Genomic DNA, 14,148 nt, shown 5'->3' on the forward strand with positions numbered 1-14,148 from the left:
TCTGGCTTTCTGCATTCCCCACTTTGGGGCTTAAGCACAACAGCAGGATCAAGACATCAGACAACCAGCACAAGGAACATCCGCACTATTAAAACAAAACAAAAAACCATCATCTCATGCATGTGTTTCTTATTTGGTACTACTAGGCCACACACACATTCTATCCTTTATTCCCTGAAAACTCCAGAGGCCCTGAGCCCAAAGGCTAGAAAAGGCCTCACAATTTGCCAGCAGCCCTTTAAGCGACACAGGAATGTTGTTTGGTGCAGAATAGTTAAGCCTGGGTGGCTCAGTCGGTTAAGCATCTGTCATTGGCTCAGGTCAGGATCTCAGGGGTCCTGGAATCAAGCCCCATGTCAGGCTCCCTGCTCAGCAGGGAGTCTGATTCTCTCTCTCCCTCTGCCCCCTGCCCCACTCGTGCTCTAATACATAAATAAAATCTTAAAAAAAAAAAAAAAAGTCAAGTATAGTTCTCTGCAAGACCTGGTGTCTCCAAGAACCACTGACTATACCAGAACAGAGTCATTTCTTGACTCACCTTCATAATGTTCCCAGGTTACCTCCTCCCCCACTCTCCCCCACCGTTTCCATCCTGATCCTACCTGAAGGACAGCATTGGCATAGTCATTGGCCTTTATGTTATTCAGGCCCACGATGCCTGGCAGGTAAGTGGTACCATCATATGCCCGGGACAATTTGGCTTGCTTGTCCAAGTTTGCAATCTGCTGCTTTGTGAAAGTGGGCTTCAACACATACTGCAAAGCAAAAGAAAATTCCAAGTTGTTGTAGGGCTGTCTACAGAGTTCATAAGATACATTTGAAATAGCAATTTCTCCCCAAAAACAGAAAACACTTTGGTCATGAATGTCTCACCACACACCTAAAGGGCTCCCAATAATAGGTATAAAGGCTGAGGTAACATAGAATAGGCCCTCACCACATTACTTAAACAGAAGGGGATCTCTTTGTTTAACCCAAAATCACTGAATCTAGGTCTTTCCTCCGACCTCAGGTCTGGCCAACTCCATGACAAAGGACTGTCAGAAACCGGAGGACACTCAAGTCTCTGCAGGCAGCAGGAGTCTGAGTCTCAGGTGGGAACTAACAGAGCCAGCATGGACCAGCACAGGTGCAGGAATGTCTCCGCACCTCTGCAAACCTGAGATCTCATGAACTCCCTGTGGCTGGAGGGGCAGGAACCCAGTCCTAGAGCTACGGGGTCATCACATAAAGGGCTGAACAGAGGTCTCTACTAACTCACTTTGAAACCTTGCATGTATTTCAGTTTCTCTCTCTCCAAATACTGTAACTACTTTAACCTCAACTATTAATAGGTCTATAAAACTTACAAAAGTAACACAAACAATGTTTCAAACACTGAACACCAAGCTTCCCTTAAAAATGAACAGAGCATTCAGCACGAATATATAGACACTTGCTAAAAAGGAAAATAGTAACAGTTCCAACATTAATCACACCCAAGACTTTTCATGCTCTCCACTTAAGTACAGTGACTCTTGGCACAGATCACACACCAGAGACCACAGATGGGATGCACTGGCCATTCTGGCCGCATCATATCAAACTAGCCAGGAGCTGGTATGCAGCTTGGTATCCACTGTCCTACACCAGGCCCAATTCGTATTCCTACTCCAAAGTGTGAAAGGGAATATATTTCACAAAAATGCTTTCACCCCAATTAGAAGATAGCCATATTCCTTTAATCCTCTCACATTAAAAGCAGAAATAACAGCTAGGCTGCAGACCATAGACCACAATAATGAATCCTGACCTTCTTACGCACATCACCCTGGTTCCTCCAAAAGGAAAAGAAGCCTCTCCAAGACTCAAGGACTGAAATTCTTCCCTAACCTCATGTGAGGCAGATCCCCAGGAGCCCTGGGATGGCTCCCAAGAGAACTAGTTCCAAACAAGCCCTTCTTGGACATACTGTGATATCCTCCAGCGAGGAATCGATGATCTCATAGTTGTCTGGCAGGCAGTAGAATTTGAGGGTGTGGAGGTTGAGGAAGACATGGTGGCTAAACTGGACGCTGTGAATGTAGGCATGAGACTTCAAACCCCGGCCTGTAGGGAAGGATGAAAGGCTGTAAGTGTAGGGCAGATGCCAGAGAGGCACAAATCAGATTTGATTTTCCTTTCATAATTTTGTACTGGAACATGTTAATATCAGCAAAAACAAAGTACTATGCCATCTGTGCAATGAATCTCTTACATGAACTCTTCTCATCAAAAAATTAGCAAGGAAGAATAGCACATTAGTCCTTTATTCCCTGGCTGGCATAAGACATTGTTAGGGAAACTAATTTCATACACATAAATATGAAATTTGTGTGTGCGGCTGTGTATGAGTTAGTGCCATATTACCTAAAATTAAGATTATCTATGTGTGTATCATGTATTAACAAATGCAAACACATGCACAGATATGTACATATACACACATGAACATTCTATGACAGTCCACCACCATTCAGTCCTGAATTTCCAAACACCCACGTTCAGGACAGTCCTGCACCTATGTACCTTTGTTCACATTGCCACTCCTTTCTAGAATCCCTCTCCCTTAACCCATTCAAACGCCCTATGTCCTGCCAGTTCAAGTCCTACCTTGACCTCATCTGCGAATTAAACATAAACACTCCAGCTAACACTGATCTTTGCCTATTTCAATTCCCATAATCCTTATTCATATTCAGTGCCAAACAGTCCAGCAGTAATCCTTATGATCTTATAGAGTCTGCTGATCATTTTACTTGTTAACCTTGACTATTTATGAGCTCTTTATAAGTGCAAGGAATGTAGTTTACATTTCTTTTGAATCCTCCAGTATACTGTGTACATAGCATTTGCTTGGTCTGAGTGAACTGAAATAATAAATTTCCAGAAAAGAACAGAATGCCCTCAGAGCAAAAGGATTTTCAAAAAAAAGACCTGAGTACAGAAAACATCAGAGATTCAAAAACTCACAGCCTTTAAGTTCTCCTACACAGCCTCAACTAGTTTTCTCCCTTTCATATGTATACAGGTTCTGACTGGAGAATCTCCTATTGATTTCCTAAGAGTATCCCAATTTCCTGAGAACAAAGATAGGGATTCTCAGATATGACTCCTGACAGCAGCTTACTTTCTTTAAAAGAAAAAAAAAACCTCTCTGGAGCAGACCGGTAGCTGGCACTGAAAACTTAGCAAGTTTATAATACACAACATTTACTTACCCTGAAAGTACTTGCCACACACGAGACAGGCATATGCATTAATATGTGAGAGGGAGATGGAACACAGTTTCTCAAAGTCAAAGTCCAGCACACTCCTAAAAGAACCAAACAAAAGAAAAAACAATTAATAGGGAGAGATGCCTAGGAAAGCACCCAAGTGAAGCAGCATTGGCTCCACATTCCACAACGTCACATAGCATCCTTCAGAGATGGTTCAACGACCATACATAAACTGTGGGGAACACTGGACATTAACTCTTAACTATTCCTCCCTAAACATTCAATATAGCACCCCTACCCACCAAGCCCCAAAGCAGTGTCAAGGTATCTCTACCAGACACACAAAGCAATGACCGTCTCTTTTTAAAATTTACAACCAGTAGAGAACCTTCCACTGCACTTGCTTTCTCTGGAGGAAATGCTAAATGTAGGACTAACGTAACAGGGCCCCAGTGGCATTCCAAATTAAAAGATTGGGGATGGGGGCACCTGGTCGGCTCAGTCGGTTAAGTGTCCAACTCTTGATTTTGGCTCAGGTCATGATCTCAGGGTTGTGAGATCTAACCCCAAGTCAGGCTCTGTGCTGGGTATGGAGCCTGCTCAAGATTCTCTCTCTCCCTCTGCCCACCCCCTCTCTAGAAAAAAAAAAAGACAGGTAGTGGAAGGACATCAAAAGAGTGAACAAACCCTTTTTTAAGAGAAAAATCTATTTTTGTCCATAAAGATAAATGGGAAGCCTGAATATTAGAAGAATACCTACAAATAGATCTACTTATTCAACTGCAAAGTAATGTTATATGAGTAGTGGACAGGTTAAGGGACAAAAAAACTTTACTTCCATTGAATCCACAAGTGACAAAGAGATTTCTCCTCAAATATTAACTCTAATTAATTGGTAATGATCCCAGTAAAGCTGCAATGTCTATTAAAGGAAGCAATAGCCTACAACGTGGATATTTACATTTAAATTTAAAATAATTAAAATTTTGAAACCTGGGTTCCTCAAGTCATGTTTCAAGTCCTCTCTAGCCATAAATGGCCTTGTACCTGTCCACAATGGATAGCCCCTTGTAAAGAGTAATTCCATTACTGAGAGAAGTTCTGTATCTAATCTATGTATCAGACAGTACGATCTTAGAGCCTAAGTTGAAAAGCATCCTAAGATGCCAACTGGGATCAGAGAAAAGAAAACAAGGACAAGGCAACTACTTCTGCTTTAGGACATATTTTTATCTGTTTTTCCTTTCTCTGTTGAATTCCAGCCACCTAAAGTAGTACCTAGCACATAGCGAGTGCTCAAAAGATATTTAAATTTGCTACTGTCATTTTAAGAACACCATGTACCCTGTTATTCCATCAAAACAAATTCAAGATAAACTAAAAGCTCTTTATGCATGTTCCCACCCTTAAAAAAAACACTCCGACAATTTATATTAAAAGGGCAAAGATTAATAAATATGGCAAGAAGCACAATTTTCTGGGCAGAAAGCTTTAAAAGGGATAAAGTTTGTGAACGTGTTGTTCGATGTACAGCTCAAAGAATTTTCCTGCATAGATTCCATTGTTTTTTGCTGCCCTCGGCATCCCTGTTCTACTAACCTGTTAATGGTATCCAGGTATGGGCAATGGCGGCTCCTCCGGTCCTCGGAATCCACGCGGCCATTCTTTGCTGAAAGGAAAATCATCACAGGCTGTGAAAATGGGAAACCTGTACTCAGGGTCAACTCTACTAGTACAAACAAAAAAATAAGAAAAACCCAACAGGATGAGCTCCTACACAGGTGGCCCTGCAATACACCAAAAAGCCCACTAATGGAAAAAGCACCAAACTGGGAGAATATATTTGAAACACACATAACCAACAAATGTTTCATTTGCAGATTAATAGAGAAATCTGGTGAAGCAATAAGAAAAAGACAAACAACCCAACAGAAAATGAGGAATATAACCCCTCATCAAAAATCAAGAAAATGCCAATTTCCTTGCACGATATACCACTTCACACGTAACCAGAGAGGAAAAAATAAAAACCAGAAAATTCCAAGTGTTGGCAAAAACAGAGAGCAATGGAAATGCTCATGTACTGCTGGTGGGAGTGTAAATTGTTACGACATCCTGGAAAATAGTACAGCAAGATCAAAGCTGAAAATATGCAGACCTCTGACCCAGCAATCTCTACTTACAAACCAGAGAGAAACTTTTGCACATGTACACTGGGAGTACTTTACTAAAAACGTTTATAGCAACGACATTTAAAAGGGCCCAAACTGGAAACGAACCAAATATCCACCACTAATAAAATGGATAAACATATTCTGGTAATCAATAGAACACTATATAGCCATAAACATCTATATGGATGAACCTCAAAAATATGGCTAGCAATAAAAAAAAAAAAAGGAAAATCAGAAGACCACATATAGTATGATTCCATTTATATCAAACACAAAGTAAAACACAGTACTACTTAGGGATACACATAGGAGGTAAAAATAAAAATAAAAATAGACATGATTATAGAAAAAATTTCAGAATAGTGAATTCTTAAGCAAGGAAAGGCAGGCAGATACAACTGGAAAGGGGTCTATGGGAGCTTCTAAAGTACTGGTTATGTGGCACTTCTAATGCTGAACAGCATTAGGAGACAATTCTCCATGGTCTCTCATGTTTCTGCCCGCACTGTGACCAGAGGCACCGTCCGGCCTCCACACTACCTTGTCAAGAATATTTGTATAGTAAACGCATGGAGGGGGGCGGTCTGTGGCCTCCCTACAGTGCAAAGGGGAGTCAAGTTCACAGACCATTATAAAAGATTCACCTTCTGTAAGCCAGAGTTCCTCTCCTAGAAGGCCACCCACTATAAATAAAAGTTCTTTTCAAACTGCACTGTGGGAAATGACACTACAGGAACTTGTCCCGTCTTCATTTACATCCAGAAAACCATGGCAGGCTAACTAGGTAATTTGCAAATAAAATCTCAAACCCTTCACAGTTCTTGCCAAGTGGTAAATTTAAGGATGTAATTTTTCACTCTTCTTTAAACTATACCTGTACATTATATTCAGTCCATCTTAGTACCTGTGATCTATTTCATCCAAAAGTGAAAGGGAAAAAACAAACAAAAAAAGACAAGCCAGAAGAGCAAGTGGGATCCTGGTGTGTCTCAGAGAAAACAATCTCCTTATCACAGTTCCGCAAGATACCTAAGAAACAACTTCTCTTCCAAATAAGGGGAAACCTGAAGCTGACATGGTACTTAAGAAAAATCAAAGAACTACCCTGAAATTATTAATTATTCAAAGAATATTCATCATTTTCTACGCGCAAGGTGCTATTCTGGACTCTGTGTAATACAAAAATATGTCAAACAGAGGACCCTAAGCAAGAAGTTTAAGATTTAATATTAAAGTATAATCATACACAGATAACCAGGCCAGAAAGCAAAATTATAAAGCCTTGGAGAACTAATACTGTCCTCACTACAATGCAGTCAACTCTGGTCGCGGACACCATGAGTGTGAATCCCCTAACCCCATGCCAACCTCACCCCCAGGGAAAGCTGGAAAGAGAAAAAGGAGCACGTGAGAGTGGAGCCCGCGCCTGGCACGGTCCGGCCCCAGCCCAGCCCCGCGCACCTCGCACCTCCACGCTCAGGCTCAGAGTCCTCGTCGGCCTCGCGCTCCCGCTTCACCCGCACAGCCGGGACCACGGGCGTCGGGGTCTCCCGCGCGCTCACCGGCTCGACCTCCCGCTTCACACGCACGGGGCTGCCTCGGGAAGTTCGGCGCCTCGGCTTCCCGCTCCCGATCTCGCTCCCGCTTGACGCGACCCGAGCTGCCCCGCGACTCGGACTCGCGCTTCCCGCGGGTTAGACCACGAGATTCACGCTTGGACCGACCAGACATCGCCACTACCAGCCGAGTCGCTCTGCGCAGGCTCCAGGCACGCTGGAGCGCGCGGCAGGTAGCCAATCAGGAGCCGTGCTATTATGGAGCCCTCGGCCTCTCTACGAGTCGCCGTCGAGGACACATCATCGCCGCGAGAAACTTCTGGGAAGTACTGCGCCTCCAGTGGCCTCTTAGCCTCTGCGTGCGCACCTGAGAAAAGCCTGCGGGCCCTACTGCACCCTTACCCATACTTTTCTGGATTAAAAAAGGTGTCATTGGGCCCCGGATCTCTTCGAGTTGTGCCCGGGAACCAGAATCTGGAGGTCGTCTCCACAGTCGCTGCGCACCAGAGAACTAGGCGACATCCCCAAACCATCCCCTTCATGCAGCAACCTGGCTACTCTAATTCCGCGTTTAGAGGATTGTTCTCGGCCTCACAGGAAATACAAACGTCAGGCAGAGAGACAACCTTGACCCTAATAAAGTTCAAACTTCAGGGCCTGTGACCCTCAGGACCTTGTACAGTTCTACCGAGATGAAGTTGACATGCAATCAAATGCATGTTTATTCAAAGTGTGCAATTTGCTAAATACTGATGGATGGGTGTATACACTCTGAAAACCATCACCACGATCTAGATAAGGAAACTACCCACCAGCCTCAAGATTGTCCTTCCCCAAACATCTGCTTTCTGTCACTACAGAGCAGTTTTATATAAATGGAAGCCCACGGCGTGTCCTCTTTTTTGCCTGGTCCCTTTGGCTAGGAGAATGTATTTTGAGTTTCATCCACGTGGTTGCGTGTATCAACAACTTGTTCATTTTGATTGCCCAGCACTATTCCATCGTGTGGATGTACCAGTATGTCGCTGTATTACTCACAAATTCTAATTTTGTCATTTTTAAAGAGGACTCCAAAACTACACACTTAGATCCTAAAAAGCGCTGGGTCCTCCCGCGGAGGCACTTAAGGGTCGGGTGGGCTCGGGCGCTGGTTGGGCTGGAAGGGGCGCCCCCGCCGCCGGCAGCCTTCGCGGGGCTGTGCGGCCAGGATGCCGCTGTGTGCCTTGCCTGAGCATTCGCCTCCTCACAACCTCTTTTGAGGTAGATGTGCTCAATGTCCTCGTTTACAAATGAGGACACTGAGGCTCCGCGGGGTTCAGTAGCCGAGGTCACGCAACCGGTGATGGGAGTTTCACAGCATTTTATCACCACAAAAAGGAAAGGAAGACTCCACACCGATTGCTGAGTGGTATGATGGGTGCTTTGTGTTTTTCTGAATTTTCTGATGTATCAGCAGTAAGCCTAAGTCCTGTTTCCTATTGCTAATGTCACAAAGAAAAGCCCCGACAAGGGGTGGAAGCCGCGCATGCCCCATCCCAGCACCCGCGCCGGGAACTCCGCGCGCCGCGACGCTCGGCCCGACAGGCTCTTTCCGGGCGGGACGTCAGGGCTCGGGGCCGGAAGTCAGGCGAGGGGCGGCGCGGAACTCGCCGGACGGGAGGTGGCCGTTAGGGCCGTTGAGTTGGTGGCGGCTCCCAGCACAAGGCTCCAGATGGAAGCGGCACCAGATCCCGGGCCGGGGCTCTGCTGCAAACCTGGCGGGCGGCTGGACATGAGCCACGGCTTTGTGCACCACATCCGACGGAACCAGCTCGCCCGGTACCGCCCCGCCCCGCCGCCGCCCCCAGCCTAGCTTGGCCCGGCGGTCCCTGACTCCCGCTCGGCTCCCCGCAGGGACGACTATGACAAGAAGGTGAAGCAGGCGGCCAAGGAGAAGGCGAGGAGGCGGCACACGCCCGCGCCGACGCGGCCCCGCAAGCCCGACCTGCAGGTGTACCTGCCGCGACGCCGAGGTGAGGCCGCCCACCCCGCCTGCCTCCTCCAGCCCGCGCGCTCTTTCGGCCCCCAGCTCTCTGTCTCTACGCATTCTTTTCTCTACGTGGGAAAAACAAAACAAAAAACACTTCTTAATCCCCAGGGCTCAGTTCATGTCGTCCTTCCCCGGAACCCCTACCTCGACGCTCCCCATTCGCTCACTGATTCTCCCTAAGAACAGAGAAGGCTCGTGGCCCCCAGTTAAGCATCACTATTAATAGGAAGTACTTGGGAGCCAGCAAGTAGTTGTTTGTCTGCTGGTCTGCCCACCATGCTGTGCTTTAGCGTTCTCACTACCTGACGGAGATTGGCACAGCTATAGTTGACTAGGACATAGGTGTGGAATGCAACTCAAACTCACTACTAAAAATGGCCTTTTCTCCAGCTTCCCAGGGACCTAGAGACCACAATAGCTAACATGGCACTAAATTTGTTTAGCGTTACTTAAAAGTGTTTTACAGATCTTGGGTACGTTAATTCATTTAATTTTCAATGGATCCCATAAGATGGAAACTGTCATTTCTGTTTCACAGGAGACAGGCACAGAGATCTTAACTTGCCCAAGGTCCCATAGCTAATAAATGGCAGAGCCTGCATTTGAACCCAGGTAGGACTCTGGCCACATCTCGACTACCTTCCAAACTTACTCACTAGATGAAGGTGCATTGTGTATCTACTACGTGATATGAGTGTGCTGGCCCCAGAGCAGGGATACAGAAGTAAATGAAACTATTGATTGGCTGTGCACTTAACACATAACACACATGCACAGAGTCTGTAAGAAGATCAGAGCTTTCTTTACGGTATGTTTTCATGTGTCATCCATATGAGCAGGGGCTCCAGCAGCCTTCCCCTCTTCCCTGTCACTGTGATTCATCCCTCCAGATGGCTCTACCCACCCAAGCAACCCAGACTGTGAGGAGTCCGGTGAAAGCAGCAGTAGTGGCAGCTCCGAGCCAGAACCTTCTGGCCATCAGCTCTTCTGTTTAGAATATGAGGCAGACAGCGGAGAGGTCACCTCAGTTATCGTGTATCAGGTATGCCTCGTGGAAACAGCTGCAGCCTGAAGGTCCTTGGCCGTGCTAGAAATCACTGCCAGAGCCTGAGCCACTGTTTTCCTCAGGGCCAGTGGGAAGTGTCGGCTCCACATAGGAGCACAGACTGCTGGGCGATGCTTTCGAGCACAACTCATGCCTGTTACACAGTGATTCTCAGCAGGCACCTGGGAGGGCATGTGGCCCCCAGCTGAAAATCACTATTACAGGGGACACCTGGGAAATGACAGGCACTGGCAAGAAGCTGTGAGTCAAATGGAGTTCTGTGAGAATGTTGTCTAGGGACAGGGCAGGTGGCCTTTCCAGAAGAGGCCAGGCCCTGAGCTTCCTGACTCTTCCTCCACGTAGGACGATGATCCAGGAAGGGTGAGTGAGGAGGTGTCAGCACACACGCCTCTGGATCCACCCATGCGAGAGGCCCTCAAGTTGCGCATCCAGGAGGAGATTGCAAAGCGCCAGAGGCGACACTGACCAGGCTGAAGGCATTCTCACCAGGCTGGATTCACTGCCCAGGGAGCTCACTCCTAGTTTCGGGGTGCCAGGACCAGTCTGAGCTGATCTTGAGAGACACACACACACACCCAAGTTCAACATCCATAGGAACAGAGTGTTGCAGGGACAGGCCTGCTTTACAGGCTATTCTTTCTTGCATGTTGGCCGATTTGACCAGCTTAGTATTCTGGAATTTGAGAATTTTGTTTGGCTAACTTGGTGTTCTAGAAGCATAGATTCCAGGGAGAGCTGAGCTTTATGAAACCTTATGCCAACATGCTGCTTTCTTACTGAGGTCGTATGCCGTGGGACACCTAACCACTGCTGCTCCACCCAGCTCAATGAACCCTGTTTGTTGTTTTACAGTTCATTTGTTCCTTGCTTCTGCTCACTTCCATCCATGTTTTCCTAGATCTTTTTTTCAGCCGTTTCTTTGTTCTTTCCATTCCCTCATCTTTGTCTCAGAATCCATCAGTTCCACCGCACCTCCCAATGTGACTGTGCACCTCCCAACTGCTCAGGACTTTGGAGGTGGGGAGTTCTGGGGGTTCTACCTTTCTTTCCCGGTAATTCTCATACCAATAAAGTGGGAGATCTTCATTTTTGAGACTGACTTGCAAGCATGTCTCCCTCCCCTTCCATGGCTTTTGCAAGTTTCTCTCATACCGCACGGCTTTGCACTGTCTAGATAAAGAGACCTAGGAAGATGATGCCAGAACTCAACTGCAAGGATTTCTTGCAGCAAAACCTGCCTTGGTTAGGGCTACAGGATTCCAGTTTTCAACCTCATCCCTAGTTGTGAACAGACCATCCCCTGCTCAGGCTAAAGGTGAATTATCAAAACAAGCTTGAAACTGACTCTCCAAATGTGATCTAACAGTCTTTGAATGTATGTACAAAGGGAAATTCAACATGAGCAATAATTGCCTATTTGGAGCCCTAGTTGCAAAAAAAAAAAAAAAAAAAAGGCCTGTACAATGGGCAGCAAAATGAGCCTCTCTCATCTGCCCTGCCCCTGCCCCATTCTTTCTCCTTTCCTATCTCCCAAGAGTATAGAAACTGAGATCCTTAGACTAAAAGATCCTAGGAATATCACTGTTTTCACCTCAGTGAACATTTTCCCTAATGCAGGATTAGGCTAAGGTCTGTCTGAGAAGTCCACAAGACATCCTATGTACTGCCACTTCAGATTTCCAGCAATTGACCTAACCTCAGCGACTTAAAGTATGGGGTTTAAGTGAGCCCATGAACACTAAGACTTCTTGAAACCAAAGTCCCCCTGCCTCAGGGGTTTTCTCTACATCAGGGTCTCAAGATCAGTCTGGCTGTTCTATCTCAGCGGCTTTTCTCTTAAAGGACACCTGAGGGCACTGTTGGTTTGCGCCTACACCCCTGAAAATCTACCACCTCAGAAATGGGGCAAGGCAGCTACTTAAACTACATCATTAGAACCCAGTGAGCCACAGCTTGCAGTGCCCAGAGGAATTCTGGCAACGTGAGTGAGGTAGATAAGTTAGATGGGCCTGGTTGTGATGGGAGCCAGGGACCAGAGTGTTCCTGGCCCACAGAGCTGGCCCAAGGTTAAATGCCTTAAACTTGCCAGTCCTGGGCTCGTTTCTACTTTCAGAGGAGAAAGTCTGCCCTCCACTTACTCAGCCAGGCTAGAAGTGCCTTTTGACTTAAAATGTTAACTATCCTCCAGAGTCTCCGAGTCAAGGAGGCTGTGCCATACTCTCTCCCCAATCTTCCTGCAGCTCAGAGGCCTGGGGATTTTAGTCTTCCAGCTCTTCAACTGATCTTCTGACTTGGACATAGGATTTCACTGGAACTCTTAGGCTTCCTAGTCTGGAAATACTTTTTGGGTCTGCTCACAACTGGATGGCCTGTTTCACGGATTTATTACAGAATTCAGAAACAAGACCAGAAGACGAGGTTGGGGGCATGGCACCTGAAATTTTGGCCTCCATTCCTGTTTGTGAGAAGGGAAGTGTGTACCTAATATAACCTTTTATGTCATGTACTCACACTCGCAGGTAAGAGACTGATTGGAACTCCTTGTTTGTGAACTTTCTTTCTTGAGGCATTTTGCTTATCAAGTGCATATAAAATATTTTCCACCCAAGAAAGCAGCCTAATTCTTAGCTAATTTAAGCAGTAGGACTACAGGAAGCACTAAGCCTGGTACTTAAACGGGAGGTTGTCCTTTTGGGGAGGCCTGTTGGTGGTGATGCTGCCACAGCCCCGGATGTGCCTGAAATGCCTCTCTGCTTCTCAGCCAGCTGACAGCCTTTTAGCTCAGGCTCGTTGCTTATTGCCACCCCTCCTCTAGGGTCCAGGATGGTACTGCTACTATCCAGTTTATTCACCAGACTTGCCTCCAGACATCTTCCAGCTGTTTTCAGAAATCAGTGCTTTCCCATCAAGGAGCATGTTACAGAGCATTTCCCACAGGCTCTAGAGATGTTACAGAGGACTGCCCCATGCTATTTGGTACAGTGGCAACAGTGTCAGACTGACTGGAGCTCTCTGGCAGGCTGCTTCAGAAAGAACACTCATTTGACTAGATGCATTCTTGGCTGTCTAAAAAAAAAAAAGTCTGGTAGTCTCATAGACCTATCTCATGCCCATGAGTGTTCTTCACTTACTGAGGGTAGGCCTTGGATTTTAAGGCTTTCTGTTTCCTGGGCCACCATGGGTGATACTATAAATAGAAGGAATCTGGGGTTTTTAGGGGCTTTGGGCTGTGTAAGAGTAAACACTAAAGTTTGAGTTCTAGCCAGTTGACAAGCCTAGAAATCTTTGAAGAATGTAATGAAAGAAGGAAAAGGAAGAATGTAAAGCTTTCTGTACTGAGAGTAGGAGTCTGTGGCACTTGGCCAGCCAGTAGAACCAACGTGGGCAATAACAAATGACTCTCCCTGTGGATGAGCCTCTGAAAGGGGCATTTCACCTCCATGGTCCACTCTGAGGCGCACTGCCAACTAGAGATTAGCCCATGGGGCTGGAAGAAACCCTTTGAAGTAGTGAGTATCCGAACTGCTGTGCATTTGCCAGGATGCATGGATAGTAGGGTAGTGGATCCCCATCTGGTTCACAAGCATAAATGAGACCTTTGCATATCAAAAGAGGAATGAGGACAGATGACTTTCCTACCTTTGAGCCTTTTGGGATAATCAGCACAGAATGTTAACAATTATTTGAAACATTTTCAGCTCCCTCATTGAATTCCTATCCTATCCCTAAGGACTCAGATGGTCAAGAAGCCATAGGCACCCACCCAAATTTCTCCAGTAGTTAGAGTGACGCCAGAAGTAAAAACCTGAGTATATGGCTCCTTTGCCTTCTCAGAGCCTCCAGGATGAGAGATTGGTTGCACTGGTTGTGTTAAATGTATAACAAGCCATATATTCTTTTCTCATTTCCAATGTTTCTGCTGTGTGAATGAATGAAGTGTGCAAATTATTTGAAAATCTTGGAAGGCGGTACTTTTCGAAAACAGTATTCTTTTTAAGCAATAAACTATTTTTACAGCACTGTTTTTGCCAAGAGTTTTGAAATCACTTGTGTACATAGGGAAGTGAAGATTAAATGCCTGCCC

General features: G+C 46.0%; 2 protein-coding genes across 2 annotated transcripts in view; one reads left to right on the plus strand and one right to left on the minus strand.

Moving 5' to 3' along the window:
- The window catches only part of USP39 (ubiquitin specific peptidase 39), a 28,127-nt gene extending 20,983 nt beyond the window's left edge, over positions 1–7,144 (minus strand). Inside the window, 6 exon segments of the mRNA XM_035728875.1 lie at positions 603–755; positions 1,952–2,088; positions 3,240–3,334; positions 4,839–4,908; positions 6,882–7,023; positions 7,025–7,144. Of these exon segments, the coding sequence (XP_035584768.1) occupies positions 603–755; positions 1,952–2,088; positions 3,240–3,334; positions 4,839–4,908; positions 6,882–7,023; positions 7,025–7,144 (717 nt within the window).
- A 1,447-nt stretch (positions 7,145–8,591) lies between these two features.
- Positions 8,592–14,088, plus strand: C8H2orf68 (chromosome 8 C2orf68 homolog). The gene is made up of 4 exons (XM_027621541.2): positions 8,592–8,787; positions 8,863–8,981; positions 9,889–10,040; positions 10,407–14,088. The coding sequence occupies exons 1-4, from the start codon at positions 8,681–8,683 to the stop codon at positions 10,527–10,529; spliced, it is 501 nt and encodes a 166-aa protein (XP_027477342.1). The 5' UTR covers positions 8,592–8,680; the 3' UTR covers positions 10,530–14,088.
- The last annotated feature ends 60 nt before the right edge of the window (positions 14,089–14,148 follow it).

The sequence above is a fragment of the Zalophus californianus genome, chromosome 8, assembly GCF_009762305.2.
Source record: "Zalophus californianus isolate mZalCal1 chromosome 8, mZalCal1.pri.v2, whole genome shotgun sequence".
Classification (NCBI taxonomy): domain Eukaryota; kingdom Metazoa; phylum Chordata; class Mammalia; order Carnivora; family Otariidae; genus Zalophus; species Zalophus californianus.

Excerpts from the sequence above, each read along its gene's own strand:
- C8H2orf68 (XM_027621541.2), top strand. The coding sequence starts at position 8,681 with ATGGAAGCGGCACCAGATCCCGGGCCGGGGCTCTGCTGCAAACCTGGC. Across the intron at positions 8,788-8,862 it reads CGACGGAACCAGCTCGCCCG|GGACGACTATGACAAGAAGG; the intron begins GTACCGCCCCGC and ends GGCTCCCCGCAG. Across the intron at positions 8,982-9,888 it reads GTACCTGCCGCGACGCCGAG|ATGGCTCTACCCACCCAAGC; the intron begins GTGAGGCCGCCC and ends TCATCCCTCCAG.